The sequence below is a fragment of the Crocuta crocuta genome, unplaced genomic scaffold (assembly GCF_008692635.1).
Source record: "Crocuta crocuta isolate KB4526 unplaced genomic scaffold, BGI_CrCroc_1.0 scaffold116, whole genome shotgun sequence".
Classification (NCBI taxonomy): Eukaryota; Metazoa; Chordata; class Mammalia; order Carnivora; family Hyaenidae; genus Crocuta; species Crocuta crocuta.
In genome coordinates this window covers 3,151,469-3,167,098 of record NW_027531562.1, presented here as the reverse complement: position 1 = coordinate 3,167,098, position 15,630 = coordinate 3,151,469, and the positions used below count along the sequence as shown (strand labels likewise).

At 38.2% G+C, this 15,630-nt stretch overlaps 2 protein-coding genes across 2 annotated transcripts in view; one reads left to right on the top strand and one right to left on the bottom strand.

Annotated features, from left to right (window-relative positions):
• STRN3 (striatin 3) overlaps positions 1-15,624 on the bottom strand; it is a 108,778-nt gene extending 93,154 nt beyond the window's left edge. The window contains 2 exon segments of the mRNA XM_077772727.1: positions 15,395-15,465; positions 15,468-15,624. Coding sequence (XP_077628853.1) covers positions 15,395-15,465; positions 15,468-15,564 — 168 coding nt within the window. The 5' untranslated portion in view covers positions 15,565-15,624.
• The window catches only part of AP4S1 (adaptor related protein complex 4 subunit sigma 1), a 51,481-nt gene continuing 50,970 nt past the window's right edge, over positions 15,120-15,630 (top strand). Inside the window, exon 1 of the mRNA XM_077772728.1 lies at positions 15,120-15,285. The gene's annotated coding sequence lies outside the window, so the exon portion shown is untranslated. The remainder of the gene's footprint in view (positions 15,286-15,630) is intronic.

The following is a 15,630-nucleotide window of genomic DNA, read 5'->3' as shown; positions in this document are numbered from 1 at the left end:
GTAGAAGACTGTCCAGTGCATACTTAACAATATCCCTAACCTCTATCCACTAGATTGTCAGTAACACCTCCACTCTGGTTGTGATAACCAAAAATGTCTCCAGACACTGCCAAACGTCCCCTGGGAGCAAAATTGCCCCCCAGTTAAGAATCACTTTTGTGAAGAAAGAAAAAAAAAAAAAGAATCACTTTTGCGTATGTATGCAAAAAGTTCTGGGGTAGGCACCTGGCTGGCTCAGTCAATAGAACATGTGATTCTTGTTCTCAGGTTTGTAAGTTTGAGCCCCATGGCTGGGTGTAGAGATTACTTTAAAATAAAAATCTTAAAAAAAAAAGAAAGAAAAAAGCTCTGAAATGATATATACCCAAAAATAAATATAATAAACATAAAATAAAAGTAAAATTAGCAAGTCACTATCTTTGACATTCCTGTAGTTTGATTTTTATATAAATTGATTATTTAAACAATATTAAAAACATAAAAACTTACAAAATAAATTAAAAGCTACTAAATGCAACCACAAAACAAAAATTTTAATCATAAAATAAAATCTTAAGAAGAAACAGAGTATCAGTTTTTAAGGAAATCAGTAAAAAAAAGGAATGGGGAAAAGATAAACTAGTATATGAATTCATTAAAAATACTAGTAAGTTCAGGGGCACCTGGTTGGCTCAGTGGGTAGAACACATAACTCTGTTTTTCTTTTTAGTGTTTTTTTTTTTGTACTTATTCTTAAGAGAGACAGAGACAGAGCATGAGTGGGAGAGGGCCACAGAGAGAAGGAGACACAGAATCAGAAGCAGGCTCCAGGCTCTGAGCTGTCAGCACAGAGCCAGAGGTGGGGCCTGAACCCACGACCCGTGAGATCATGACCTGAGCCGAAGTCGGTCACTTAACCGACTGAGACACCCAGGCACCCCTAGAACCTGTAACTCTTGATCTTGGGGTTGTGAGTTCAAGCCCAAACTGGTCTTACAGCTAACTTTAAGGAAAACAAAACAAAACAAAGTAGGAAATTCAACTTGCTATTTTATGATTAAGTATTTTTCAACAATAACCATACAGACATAAAGAAAATATCCATTTCTGGGGCACCTGGTTCAGTAGGTTAAGTGTCTGACTCTTGGTTTTGGCTTCATTATTGGGTTCAAGCCCCACATAGGGCTCTGAGCTGACAGTGCAGAGCCTGCTTGGGATTCTCTTTCTCCCCTTTCCTCTCTGTCCCTCCCACATCTCTCTCTCAAAATAAATTTTAAAACTTAAGAAAAAGAAACATCCATTGCTGAAATACCATTTTAATAAAATATCTACTCTGCAATGTTTGCTGGGTCATTTTTTAAAATAAGGAAAACAGAAAAGTTGCAAATAATCCCACTACCCCCAAATCACAAAGGTATCTTATATACTTGTATGGTATTTTTTCAACATATTTTTTATAAAGCTGACTTAGCACATAAGATGGAACTCTTTTATTTTTAGTTTATCATAAGCACTGAGTAGTCATTAAATATTCTTCATAAAAATAACTCATTATCATTTTAGGAGGACAAAGTAATTTGCCCCCCCCACATTAATCCCAAGCAGAGATTAATTTTAATTATGTTGTGATTTCTTTTATACTCCATTTCCCAGAAGGGGAAGAAGGGAATAAATAATTTTGAATACCTCATAATAAAAAAACAAAGCTTGGTTTCATTCCAGTATCAAATGAGAGGTCAAAAGAAGAGCAGTAATTTACCATTATTATTTCCATCTTGTGGGCTTTTTTCCCTATTATATACTACAAATCTAATATATATAACAGCTTAATGGAATGTCCTCAGCAACTTCACCCATTTATAATTTTTTTTAAAGTAGACTCTACACTCAACATGGGGATCTATCTCAATACCCTGAGATCAAGAGCTGCATGTTCTACTGATTGAGCCAGCCAAGCGCCCCAACCTCACTCATTTAACAAATTCTTAGCAAATACTTATTATGTGCCAGGTCCTTTACTATCACCTTAGGTATATATACATGAATTAAAAAAAAAAAAAAAAGGTAGACTCTTCCTCTCGGTTTGCTATCAATCTTAAGAGGGAAAACAAGCAAACAAGTCTAAAATTATAAATTACATTAAAGGTTAGGAAGAAAATGACCCAGATGTAGTGAATATATTAAGCATAAATATTCATAAGCATTGATTTTCTAGAATTCAAATCCCTATCCCCACCCCCTTTTTAAATATAACTTTATGAAAGTCGAGTCCATTTCTTAAAGCTTTAGAAAAAAAACCCAACAAAACAAATGTTAGTCTAAGCCACTCTAAAATTATTTTATTACCGGAGACGACTATTCGTTGCCTATTCTTACTTGCCCACTGTTTCTTTATCATTTACCTTTATCCTCTTCCCATCTACCTCACCCCCATTTTTTCTATTTCTTCTTCATTTTGCCTTTCTCCTTCATTCTCCCAAGATTTCAGTAACAGACTTACAGTTTAAATGAACCAACCCCTGGTTAACAGTTTTCAAAGAGAAAATATTCAGAACCCCTATTTAAATTCAGATTTAAAAGCAAACATGAAATAACAAAGCAATAAATAAAATTTTAATTTTACACAGGCTAAAAACTTTAACAAAAAGCAATTCAACAGAGTTTATTTTGAGGCAGCAACACTGGTCGCTCACACATTTACATTATAAATGCTATGGGAAAATTTAACACAACCATCCAGCAATAGCAAAGTACTGTAGTTAAATCAACTGGCTAGTCCATACAGAATACTATGCTGCTATGAGAAAAAAGTGAGAATGCTCTTTATTAAAGCAGATAATTTCCAAGAAATATCAAACCAAAAAGTGAAAAATAGGGTACTGTATATTTGTTTACGTCTATTTGCATGAAAAAACATGGGAAGGATATAGTACTAATAAAAGTGGTTACTAATGTGGGTTCAAGGGTGGACAGGCATATGATTAAGTACAAGACTTAATTTTGAACCACTCATTACCTATTTAAAAAAAAACTTTGAAATTGTTCAATAAGAATTTTAAAGATCTTTCTTACAAACCATCTGAAGATCCAAAATTTCACTAAACATTTATAATTGCTCCAGTTACAATTTTTTTTAAGATTTTGTCACACTGAGCCTATCCATTAGTCATTTGCTTACAATTCTTTACCACTTAGGTGGTCTCAGTGAACACCAAGTATACATATGAACTTTGTAACATATTGTTCAAAAGCAACTTGGCAGCTCCTGACTTCATTACCTATATTATTTTATTTTTTATATTTTATTTTTGAGAGCAAGAGAGACAGAGCACAAGCAGGGGAGGGGCAGAGAGAGAGGGAGACACAGAATCTAAAGCAATTACCTCTATTATTTTATGTTGAGCAAGTTATTTAACATCTTGTCCATGTTTCCTTCTCTCTAAAATAGAAATAACTGTATCTATGATTCAGACATGGTATGAAAATCAGAATGATTCCCAACAAACAAAAATGATTAAACATTAGCAGATATTATTACTAATAGTTCTTTTTCTAGACATGTACAGTTTTCATCTATGTAATCAAACACTATGGCATGTTTCAATCAAATTCAATCAAATCAAATATTAACTCTTGTTAATGAGTGGCTTCAATGTACTGGGAAGCAGAAAAGTGAAAATATTATCAACAAAAAATAAAAGTGCCAACAATGTAAGGATACACGCATGTCACTTTGAGTGCCGAGAAGAGAGCAACACATTGCTTAAGTTTATAAAATACCCATAGGAGAGGGGCGCCTGTGTGACTCAGTCGGTTGGCCATCCAATCTCATGGGTTCATGGGTTTGAGCCCCACATTGAGCTCTGTACTGACTGATCAGATCCTGGAGCCTGCTTTGGCTTTTGTGTCTCCCTCTCTCTCTGCTCCTCCCCTGCTTGCTCTCTCTCTCTCAAAAATAAATAAACATTAAAAAAAATTTTAAGAGGTGCCTGGGTGGCTCAACCGGTTAAGTATCCAACGTTGGCTCAAGTCATGATCTCACAGTCCATGGGTACGAGCCCTCCTTGGGCTCTGTGCTGACAGTTCAGAGCCTGGAGCCTGCTTTGGATTCTCTGTCTCTCTCTCTACCCCTTCCCCACTCACACTCTCTCTTTCTCTCTCAAAAAATAAACATTAAAAAATTTTGTTTTAAATACCAATAGAAGGAATGAGGATTTTGAAAGGAAAGCACAGGGAGAAATGGATTATGCCAAATCATTAATAACCTTTGATCATATAGGTTCCTAAACCTGGCTGATAATCAAAGTTACCAGGTATACATTTTAAAAACATAGATTCCACCTCAGACTCCTTAGTCACAATGACGAGGAATGGAATATGGGAATCTGTTCTTTTGAAGCATCCCAGGTGATTATGATCATTACTAGGTTGGGGAGCCACCATAGGTCCCACTCTCATACAATTACAGACTTTACAAGTATCTCAGATAAAGTAAATTTAATCATTACCTTTGGTAGCTCTTGAGCCAAAGGCAAAGTGATATTACGATTAGTCATTCCTTTAGACTAAACCATTAAAAAACTTTTTAGGATAAATATATATTAAGTGTTCTAAGTAACAGCGTGGCTGCCATTTACTGAACATTATTCATAAATGACTAGAAACAATGCCCAACATCATTCCAACAAAAAAGAAAGTAAATGTCAGGAGGGAAGAAAATAGAGAATACAATTTAAAAATGTGTAAAAATCTGAAAAGACACCTCACCACAGAAGATATAAAGATGGAAAATAAAACCTATGAAAAGATGCTCAACATTGTATGTCATTAGGGAACTGCAAATTAAAGCAAGATACCACTACACACCTATTAGAATAGCTAAAATCCAAACATAACAACATCAAATGCTGACAAGGATATGGCACAAGAATTCTCATTCATAGCGTGACTCAGTGGTTCAGTTGGTTAAGGATCCAACTCTTTGATTTTGGCTCAGGTCATGATCTCACAGTTTGTGGTTCATGGTTCTTGAGTTCGAGCCCCACATTAGGCTTTGTGCTGATAGTGCAGGGTTTGCTTGGGATTCTCTCTCTGCCTCCCCCACTCCTGTGAACACTCTCTCAAATAAACAAACTTTTTAAAAAAAGATTTCTCATTCACTGCTGATGGCAATGCAAAATGGTACAGTCATTTTGAAAGACTGTTAGGCAGTTTCTTTTCAAACTAAACATACCTATATCATTCATCCAGCAAGTGAGCTCCTGTTATTTACCTCAATTACCTGAAAACTTATGTCCTAACAAAAACCTGTACATTAATGTTGATTCATAATTGCCAAATCTTGGAAGTAGCAATGATGTCCTTCAAAAGGTGGACAGGGGTGCCTGGCTGGCTCAGAGAGTGGAGCATGTGACTCTTGATCTCAGGGTTTTAAGTTGGAGCCCCATTTTGAGTGGGGAAATTACTTTAAAATGAAATCTTAAAGTGCGCCTAGGTGGCTCCGTTGGTTAAGCATCCAATTTTGGCTCAGGTCATGATCTCACAGTTCATAAGTTTGAGCCCCTTATCCAGCTCTCTGCTATCAGCACAGAGCCTGCTTCAGATTCTCTGTCCCCCTCTGTCTATGCCCCTCCCCACCTCATGCATGCTCTCTCTCTCTCTCAAAAATAAATAAAAACATTTTTAAAAAATTAAGTCTTTAAAAAACAGGTAGACAAATAAACTGCAGTACATATATACAATGAAGTATTATTTAGCACTAAATAAAAAGACCAAGCCACAAAAAGACATTTAAGAAGAAACCTTAACATTGCTCAGAGAACTCTGAAACTCTGGAGAAAGCAGAACTGTAGAAGACAGTAAAAGAGCACTAGCTAGCTGTCCAGGGTTTGGGGAAAGGGAAGAAATAGGGGGAATGCAAGGAATTTTTAGGGCAGTGAAACTATTTTGTATTCTATAAAGGTAGATACAGTTCATTATACATTTGTTAAAAGCCAAAGAACATGCAATACAAAGGATGAACCTTAATATAAACTATGGACTCTGGTTGATAATGATCGGTCAGTGTTGGTTCATCAGTTATAAGAAATATACCAAAATAGTGAGGGTATTGATGGTGGGGAAGAGGTTAACTGAGAAGTGTATTTTGCCCCCAAATTTTGCTGTAAACCTAAAATTGTTCTAAGAAATAGTGAGTAAGAAAAATACAGGAAGAAAACACAATTTTAAATCAAAAGAAAATTAAATAAATTCAAAGGAAAAGCATTGTATAGAAGGAAAAAAATTAATGATAAAAATACATTTCAAAATTAAAAGGGGGCACCTGGCTGGCTTAGTCCAAAAAGCAAGTGACTCCAGAGTTCAACCCCACCCTGGGGGTAGAGATTACTTAAAATGAACAAACTTCTAAGTTTAAAAAAAAAAAAAAGTTAAGGGTGGAACCCTCCTGCATTGCTGGTGGGAAAGTAAAGTAGTGCATTCATTTTGGAAAACAGTTTGGTAGTTCCTCAAAAAGTTAAACATAAAATTCCTCCAAAAGTTGACCATGAGCCAGCAATGCCACTCCTAAGTATATACCCAGGAGAGCTGAAAACGTAAGTTTACACAAAAACTTGGGCACAAATAGCAGTATTATTCATGACAGCCAAAAAGTAGAAAAACCCAAATGTCCACCAACTGATGGACAAAATTTGGTATATCCATACAACAGAGTATTAGTCAACCATAAAAAAGAATAAAGTACTGTTACATGAACCTTGAAAACATTATCTTAAGTGAAAGTCACAAAAAGCCACATGTTGTAGGATATGGAATCCTGTTAATGTTAATAGGAAATATCCAGAATAGGCTGACCCATACAGACAGAAAGTATTATTTCTTTCACAGAGACAGAAAGAGTGGTTACTGGGGAGGAGGAGGAAATTGGGACCAAATGCTAATAGGTACAGTTTCTTTGTGAAATGATGAAAATATTCTGAAATTAGACAATGATGATGACTACACAACATAGTGTATACCACATAACATATTCTAAAAATCCACAAAATGTATCCACAATCTGACCTAGCTGTCAGCACAGAGCCCGACATGGGGCTTGAACCCACGAACCATGAGATGATAACCTGAGCCGAAGTTGGACGCTTAATCGACTGAGCCACCCAGGCGCCCCTAAACAAATTTTTTTAAAAGCTAAGAGTGACCCTAAGGAGAAAGTGTTCCTAAGCACTAACAGCTTGCTAACATAAAACATAACCAACTCTCAACACATGTTCAGTAGTTTTACCCTCTCCCTTCCCAACCCCCAGAAAGAAACCAATTCCAATCAAGCCCCCAGATCCAACTAACCAAGTTATAGGACAAACAAACAAAACAACAGAACATATTAAACTATACTATAGGGAAGGACTCAGCAAAATGCAGACTNGAGGAGGAGGAGGAGGAGGAGGAGGAGGAGGAGGAAAGAAAGAAAAAGAAAGAGAAAGAAAGGAAGGAAAATGGCAAGAAAAAGATGGGAAGAGTTCAATCAAATAATGGTATGTAGTTATCTTTTTTTTTTAATGTTTTATTTATTAGAGAGAAAGAGAGAGAGACAGACAGCATGAACAGGGGAGGGTCAGAGAGAGAGGGAGATACAGAATCTAAAACAGGCTCCAGGCTCTGAGCTAGCTGTCAGCACAGAGCCTGATGCAGGGCTCAAACAAATGAGGGAGATCATGACCTGAGCCAAAGTCAGACGCTTAATCGACTGAGCCACCCAGGCACCCCTGTAGTTATCTTTTAAAGTCCTTATTTTTTAGATACATACTGAAATATTCATGGATAAAATGATATGACTGAGATTTACTTAAAAAAATAATTTAGGACAGGGGAGGAATGCGTGTAAGTAAAATATGACTGGTCAAGATGAGTGACAAGTCTGTGGAAGATCACGGATACCATATTATTTTTGTATATAAACTCCATAATAAAAGAAAAATTGAAGAGTATATGCAACACAATCGTATTTACAATGTAGAGAATATACTGTTAAGACAGGGGTGTGAATGGAGGGAAACTGTTAGAGGAGATTACCACAGAGAATTCAGGCAGGTGGAACACCTGAAGGAAGAGAGAGGTAGTAAAGAAATGAAAATCACAGATTAGGGGAACCTAGGTGGCTCAGTTGGTTAAGTGTCCGACTTTGGCTCAGGTCATAATCTCACGGTTCGTGGGTTTGAGCCCCGTGTCAGGTTCTGTGCTGACAGCTAGCCCAGAGCCTGTTTCAGATTCTGTATCTTCCTCTCTCTCTGCCCCTCCCCTGCTCATGCTGTCTCTCTCTAAAAATAAACAAAACAATAAAAAAAAAAAAGAAAGAAAATCACAGATTAAACTAGGGTAATTTCCCTAGGTCAGTGATTACCAGGCTTCAGGGACATTCTATGCAAAATTTTTCACTCATCCATTTTTTTTTTTTTTTTTACCTAAAGAGACTACACAGCTTTCATTATATATGCAAGAGATGGACTATAATCCAAAAATATTAATCACTGGATTAAAATATATTTTAGGATACTAAAACTATATTAGATAGCCCCTTGAATCATTGCAGTCCAGTTAACACACTTTCAAAGCTCCTCCCAGCTTTAGAACTTCTTTCCAATTACAATACCACGGTTAGGTACTCATACTTCAGATCTAAAAGTATCCTTACCCTCTAGGGGCTTTATGAGAATTAGATGAGTTAACATAGTAAGAATTTAAATTTTTGGCATATAGAAATTGCTCAATAAATATTATCTATTTATCTGAAAGTCCATTATCTACACAGGTTTACCATCATCATTTGTTTTCTCACCATCCTGTAAATTTCTGGTTTATCACATTTTATTATTTCTAAAATACAAACTTCATGAGGGAAAGGTCCTTATTTCATATATCATTATATACTCAGTGCCTAGCACAAAAAAAAAATCTTAAGTAATATTCACTGAATAACTGTACTAGATAGAATCTATAAAATTCAGACTCTATGATGAGGAGGAGGATAAACGTAAACAAGAATGGGGAAAAAGAGAGTACGTTAAGTGTGTGTTGTATGGGGAGAAGCAAGCATTTGAGAAAAACTGAATAATTAAATTTATTATTTTTTACTGTTTATTTTGAGAGGGAGAAAGCGAGAACATGAGTATGAGCGGGAAAGGGGGAGGAGGAGAGAGGGAGGGAGGAGGGGGGGAGAGAGAGAAAAAGTCCCAACCAGGCTCCACCTGGTTAGAGTGGAGCCCTACATAAGGCTCGAACCCACCTACTGTGAAATCGTGACCTGAGCGGCTGAAATCAAGAGTTAGGCTCTTAACTGACCTAAGCCATCCAGCCACACCTGAAAGTTCTGAATNCCAACTATGCCAACCTCACTGGGTTGTTTTAGGATTAAAGGAGTACTACTGAAGCACTGGAATAACACTTAGCAAACAGTAACCAAAAAATGTTAGCTAGTAAGAGCTAAGTGGTAGCTAAAAATCTGATTTCAAAAGAAACATACAGTCAATATACTAAAAGAACAAGACTCCCAGGGAACAACTAACAAAAGAGAGATAAGAAGAAAAGTTTTAAGTGGACCAAAGGGAACTAGGGAATTACACAGTAGAAGCCAAAAAAAAAAAAAAAAAAATTATGAGGAAGAAATAATCAACAGCAAAAAGGGCTGGTTAAACACTGAGATACCACCTCACGCCAGTCAGAGGGGCTAAAATGAGCAAATCAGAGAACTCTAGATGCTGGCGAGGATGTGGAGAAACGGGCACCCTCCTACACTGTTGGTGGGAATGTAAACTGGTACAGCCCCTCTGGAAAACAGTGTGGAGGTTCCTCAGGAAACTAACACTAGAACCACCATAGGACCCAGCAATAGCACTGCTAGGAATTTACCCAAGGGATACAGAAATGCTGAGGCATAGGGGCACATGTACCCCAATGATCATAGCAGCACTCTCCACAATAGCTAAAACATGGAAAGAGCCTAAGTGTCCATCATTGGACGAATGGATGAAAAAGATGTGGTCTATCTATACCATGGAATACTACATGGCAATGAGAAACAATGAAACCTGGCCATGTGTAGCAACATGGATGGACCTTGAGGGTGTTATGCTGAGGAAATAAGTCAGGCAGAGAAGGACAAATATCATATGTTTCCACGTATAGGATTAGGAGGAACTTGACGGAGGAACAAGGGGGAGAAGAAGGGGGCAAATGGTGGGGGAAAGGGAGAGAGGCAAACCATGAGAGACTCTTGAAGGCTGACAAAAACTGAAGACTGATGGAATTTGGGGGGAGGGGGGATGGGCATTGAGGAGGCACTTGTGGGGATGAGCACTGGGTGTTATGTGGAAACTAATTTGACAATAAACTATTTGTAAAAAAAAAAAAAGGGCTGGTTAAGTGCATAACGTTTGTAAAAAAAAAAATGCCACATGATTTGGCAATTTGAAGGCTAACCATCAAGAGAAAAACACAACATCCTACAAGGTGTTCAGACAAGTTAAGGAGAGAGTAAGGCAAGAAGGCCGACTATAGAGCAGAATTGAGGGGGTAAAAAAAAAAAAGGAAGAAAGAATTCTACATTAGTGGTCCCTAGACTTTTTGTTTGCAAGGATTTCAAAAAGAAACAGGGAAAATGACATAAGGTTGTGGCCTCTTAATTCTATCAAATAGTTTTTTTTCCTTTGTTGTCACCATCATTTGAAATAGGGAACTGCATTAACTATGACAATTTATGAAGCCTAAAACTTTCAGAATAAAGGGAATACCTTTACACAAAATCACCCTACTGTTCTTATTTTATATAATTTAGAGTAGATTCATAAAAATGAAATAAGGGAGCCTGAGTGGCTCAATAGGTTAAGCGCCAGACTCTTGATTTCCACTCAGGTCATGATCTTAGGGCTATGAGGTTGTGAGACTGAGGCCTTCAGTGGTTGTGGGGTATGCTTAAGATTATTCTCTCACCCTCTCCCTGTCAAGAAAAAAAAAAGTTGTAATAGAAAAAAAGCACCAGGAGTTCCAAATCATTATTCTAGACTACCCTAAAAAAGCCTTGACGGAGTGCAGAGTAAACTGTTAGTTTTCTCCTTTTAAAAATGAAGAAACCAAATTATGCTGAAGCGAATTATTAAGGTCTTTAAGTGGCAACATCTGTCAAATTATGACAAATCTATAGGCCAGGGTGTGCAAACACAAACACTAATTAAAATTTTTACATTTGCTGAGACTCCTAGGTGGCTCAGTAAATTAAGCATCCAACTCTTGATTTAGGATCAGGTCAGGATATCACAGTTTGTGAGAATAAGCCCTATGTCCGGTCCTTTGGGATTCTCTCTCTCTCTCGAAATAAATAAACTTAAAAAAATTTTTTTTACATTTGTTGAATAGTATTTTAGAACACAAACTCCTGGACTACATTTTCTATGTATTATCTACATCATATTTTTATAGTTGACAAGCATTTTGTGTATATCCTAAGTGCATATATTACATACCATTATAGAAAAAAATAGGACACATTTGCAATATATATAAACTAGACCTGGCACACAACTGGGGCTCAATAAAACTTTGTTGAAATGCACACAATGTGTGCCACAGAATGGTAGATACAGAATTACAAATCAAATTCCCTTTCTGTAAAAAATGTTAAGACAACATAATTCAGCGGCTATAAAAGTGGTAATAAGATCACAGGCTTTGGAGTCAGACAAACCTGGGTTCAAATCTCAGCTGCAATACTTTAGAAGGTAAGTGACTTTGGCAAAGTTATTCCAACTAAGTTTGATTCATCTATAAAATAAGAATGGTATCTACCTCAAAGTTGTAGTGCTGATTAAAATGACAGTTACAATTTTTCCATAACATGACTCGCCAAAATCCTGAAACAGTCCATTTTTTCCAAGTCCTAGACCAAATTAAACCAAATCTCTGGAAGATAAAGCGGAGACCTGCATAGTTCTAAACGTTTTACAAGTGACTCTGATTAGCACTCTCACTTAGGAATCACTGTCCCAGAGCCTTACTACTTAAGCTTTACTGGGGTCCCAGTTAAGTTAATGTCACAAGGATAAAAGCGCATCAAGACATGATCCTCTGCTTTAGTTCCAAGTTTCTAAGACAGACCTTTACCCAAAACACCTACAGAGAACAGAACCATGCTGCAAAAGTTCCAATTTAAAATCCTTTCCAAAGCCAGGGAAAATACGATTCCATACTGAAACTTTACATCAAAACTGGGTATGTCTTAACCTAGTCATATCCATTACTGAATAGTTTTAATACTGAACTTTTTTTTTGGTCACTTCATCTACACATCAATAGTGACCCAACAATGTACATAATGATATTTAAACCTTCTTATACATTATCATTCTTTAAAATAAGTTTAAGTTCACAGTTAAAATACAGTGATGCTTCACTTACACTGTAATAAATTTATCTGACACATTTTTTTTAAGATTTTATTTTTTAAGTAAGCTCTACATTCAAGGTGGGGCTTGAACGTACAACCCTGAGATCAAGAGTTACATGCTCTACCACTGAGCTAGCCAGGTGTTCCCTGACACATACATTTTAAGTGTTTATTTTTGAGAGAGAGAGGAAAGAGACGTGAGAGAGGGTACAGAAGCGGACTCTGTGCTGACAGCAGAGAACCTGATGCAGGGCTCAAACTCACGAACCTGACTCGAGCAGAAGTCAGACACTAAACTGACTGAGGCACCCCAACACGTATATTTTTAAATGTGCTTCTCACAAGCAATCCTATTCAAGACTGAAGGTACACAAAGCAAATTCAATATTCCAGAAGCAAACCTGAAACCCTATTAACTAAGGAACCCAATAAAACATTTGAGAGAAATATGAAGAACAAAATCATACAAATACAATCATGAACATTTTATTCCAAAAGAATCTCTGTGAAATAATGAAAATCTCTGGAAACAAGAATCTAAAAACACTGCAGAATTTGTTAAAAATAAGCAAACAAAAAAACCTTACAATGGCTTTACCAGAACTAATATGCCAATAGCAGATCAATGGGAAAGCAAACAAGAAAAAGGAATCTTCCTTAAAAGATTTTTACCATTACTGGCAAAGAGAGGAGAACTAAAAGGGAAAGAAAGAGCTAAGGCAGACAATATAGATCTCATTAAGGTATAGATTTTATTAGACACAAATAAGACATTTTCTCAGATACTTAAATTAGTGAACCTTATAAATGACTAATGCATTGTTTAACTTGCAAAGTGTTAAAATTCAATCTTTCAAGGTGCTTACAGGGCAAAATAAAGGTCTCTCTCTCTCTGGGGGGGTGGGGGGAGGGGAGAATCATGCTTTCCTACCATAGTGCAAAGGTTATAGACACTATATCCAAGGACTGGTGAGGTATTAGGGAGTCCAGGCCTGTGCATTTGTAAATGCAATTTTTAAAAATAACTGTCTCACTATCCTCATTCACACAAGATACTGTTTGCAACATGGTATAGTAAAAAGTTGTGTATCAGTAGAACTCTATACATCCCAGACATTTTAAACACATTATATACAAGTTAGAAGAAACAATGGACTATTCTTACCTAAGCTTTTCGAATTTTAAAAGTCGAAAAGTATATCAAAGCACAATTTTAAAACACTGAATTGACCAACAGGCGTTAACTTATAATTAAACTTTTGAAAACTTGATAGAGTCAAGATATATAAACACCCTTTCCTTTTTTTTTTTTTTTTTGAAGTAGGTTGCAGGCTGTGCAGCCCAAAGCGGGGCTTCAACTGATGACCCTGAGATCAAGAGTCTGACACTTAACTGACTAAGCCATCTATGTACCCCTAAATATCCTTACTTTAAAAAAATTTTTTTAAATGTTTATTTATTTTTGAGAGCGAGCGAGCGAGCGTTGGAGGGGCAGAGAGCAAGAGAGGGAGACCCAGAATCCGAAGCAGGCTCCAGGCTCTGAGCTGTCCGCACAGAGCCCTGCGCGGGCTCAACTCAGGAACCCGAGATGATGACCTGCTGAAGTTATACGCTTAACCAACTGAGCCCCCAGGTAGCCCAACATCCTTACTTTTTTAAAAGTTAAACTTCAACAGCTTTGTAGAGTCAAATAAAAGTTTACTAGCTCAAAATTAAAGTAATATATATTTGTTTGAAGACACTCTAAATTAATCCAATCTTCCTTCTTTAGGCGCTACATTTTTCTAACTATTCACCCTAAGCATCTATGACGTATATGTATCAGCCAACACTACTGCTTACATTCTAAATATATACAAGTCCGAAGAACAGGTGCGACACTATTTAGATGCATGCTTTTTTCTTTTAAGCCTAAATTTGCCCTGGAAAGGGATTTAAAAATAAACACAAATACCCAAGAGTTGAACAATCCTCTTAAAAAGATGTAGCCATGCTGAAATTCAACAGAGCTCTTCAATGACCAACATCTTCCGAAAGTTAACCAGCCTATCAAAGTTTCACCTTAAAAAGATCAAGTAAGCCTCAATTATTAAGGGTCCTGAGGATATTTAACTTTGCTTCCCCTGTGTTAGTAACGTGAGAAAGTACGTTTTACTGTAAGCTCATATTAAATCTTTTCTCAGTCGTTTCATAAAGACAGCACAGATTCTCTGGTTTGGCTTTTTATGGATAAAGAAGGGGATGGAGGAGGCGGCGGCCGGGTGAAGGGTACTCTAAAAAGAAAAATTCAATTTAGGGAAGCACTGATGAGTCAGTTACTGAGAAAGAACTAACTAAAAGAGAACTTAAGTGAATAAGGCAGCATCCCAGGTAAGAAGGTACCTAAAGTTGGCGGCAGAAAATGAAAACTTCACAAGTATGCAGCAAGACACTGTGCTGGGTAGCAGCCCTGGAGAGAAGCGTGGCTGTCAAGGGGCAAGTGCGTACCAACTCCGGGGGAGGGGGCCAAAAATGCCAAATCGGATGGGGGGGGTGATGAGGAAAAAGGTAAAAAAATGTCCATCCCAGACTCCTTCCTCGGGATCTCCATCTCAACTTGCACAATCAAAAACTAGCTCAACGCCCAATAACCCCAGGCCAATCTATCCAACAGAAAGGAGTTTAGCCTCAAGCCCCGGAGGCCCGGCAGGCCGCCTCCCGAGGAGCCCCCGCAGACGCCATACTAAAAGTCAAAATGGCTGCCCCAAGGAAGCCCGCACCGCGCAGCTAGGAAGGGTTGGGGAACAAGCTTCTGCGGGAAAGGGGGAGGGGGGCTCTCGGAAGAGCCAACGCCAGAACCGTAGGCAGGACTATCGCCCCCCAGAGCTAAACAGGTAGGTTCCCCTCGGCCTCCCAAGGCCCGGGCAGAGGGGAGTCCCGGCCCCACCCCCCCGGCCGGGAACCCCGTCGCCGCAGCCGTCCAGCACACCACCCCAGAGGTACCTGCAGTTCGGCTCGCTCCACCTCCCAGTGCGCCCGCTCCATCTCGAACCGAGCCCACTCGTGTTGGATGNCCCTGGCGAAAGGCTCATGTTCCCCCCAGGTCCCTGCTGCTGCCGTGGAGGGGCCGCCATCCCCGGACCGCCACCACCGCCTCCGGCGAGCTCGTCCATTGTGTGTGGGGCCCCAGCCGGGGCGCAGGGCGAGAAGCCGACGGCTGGGGGAAGGGCCGGGGAGGG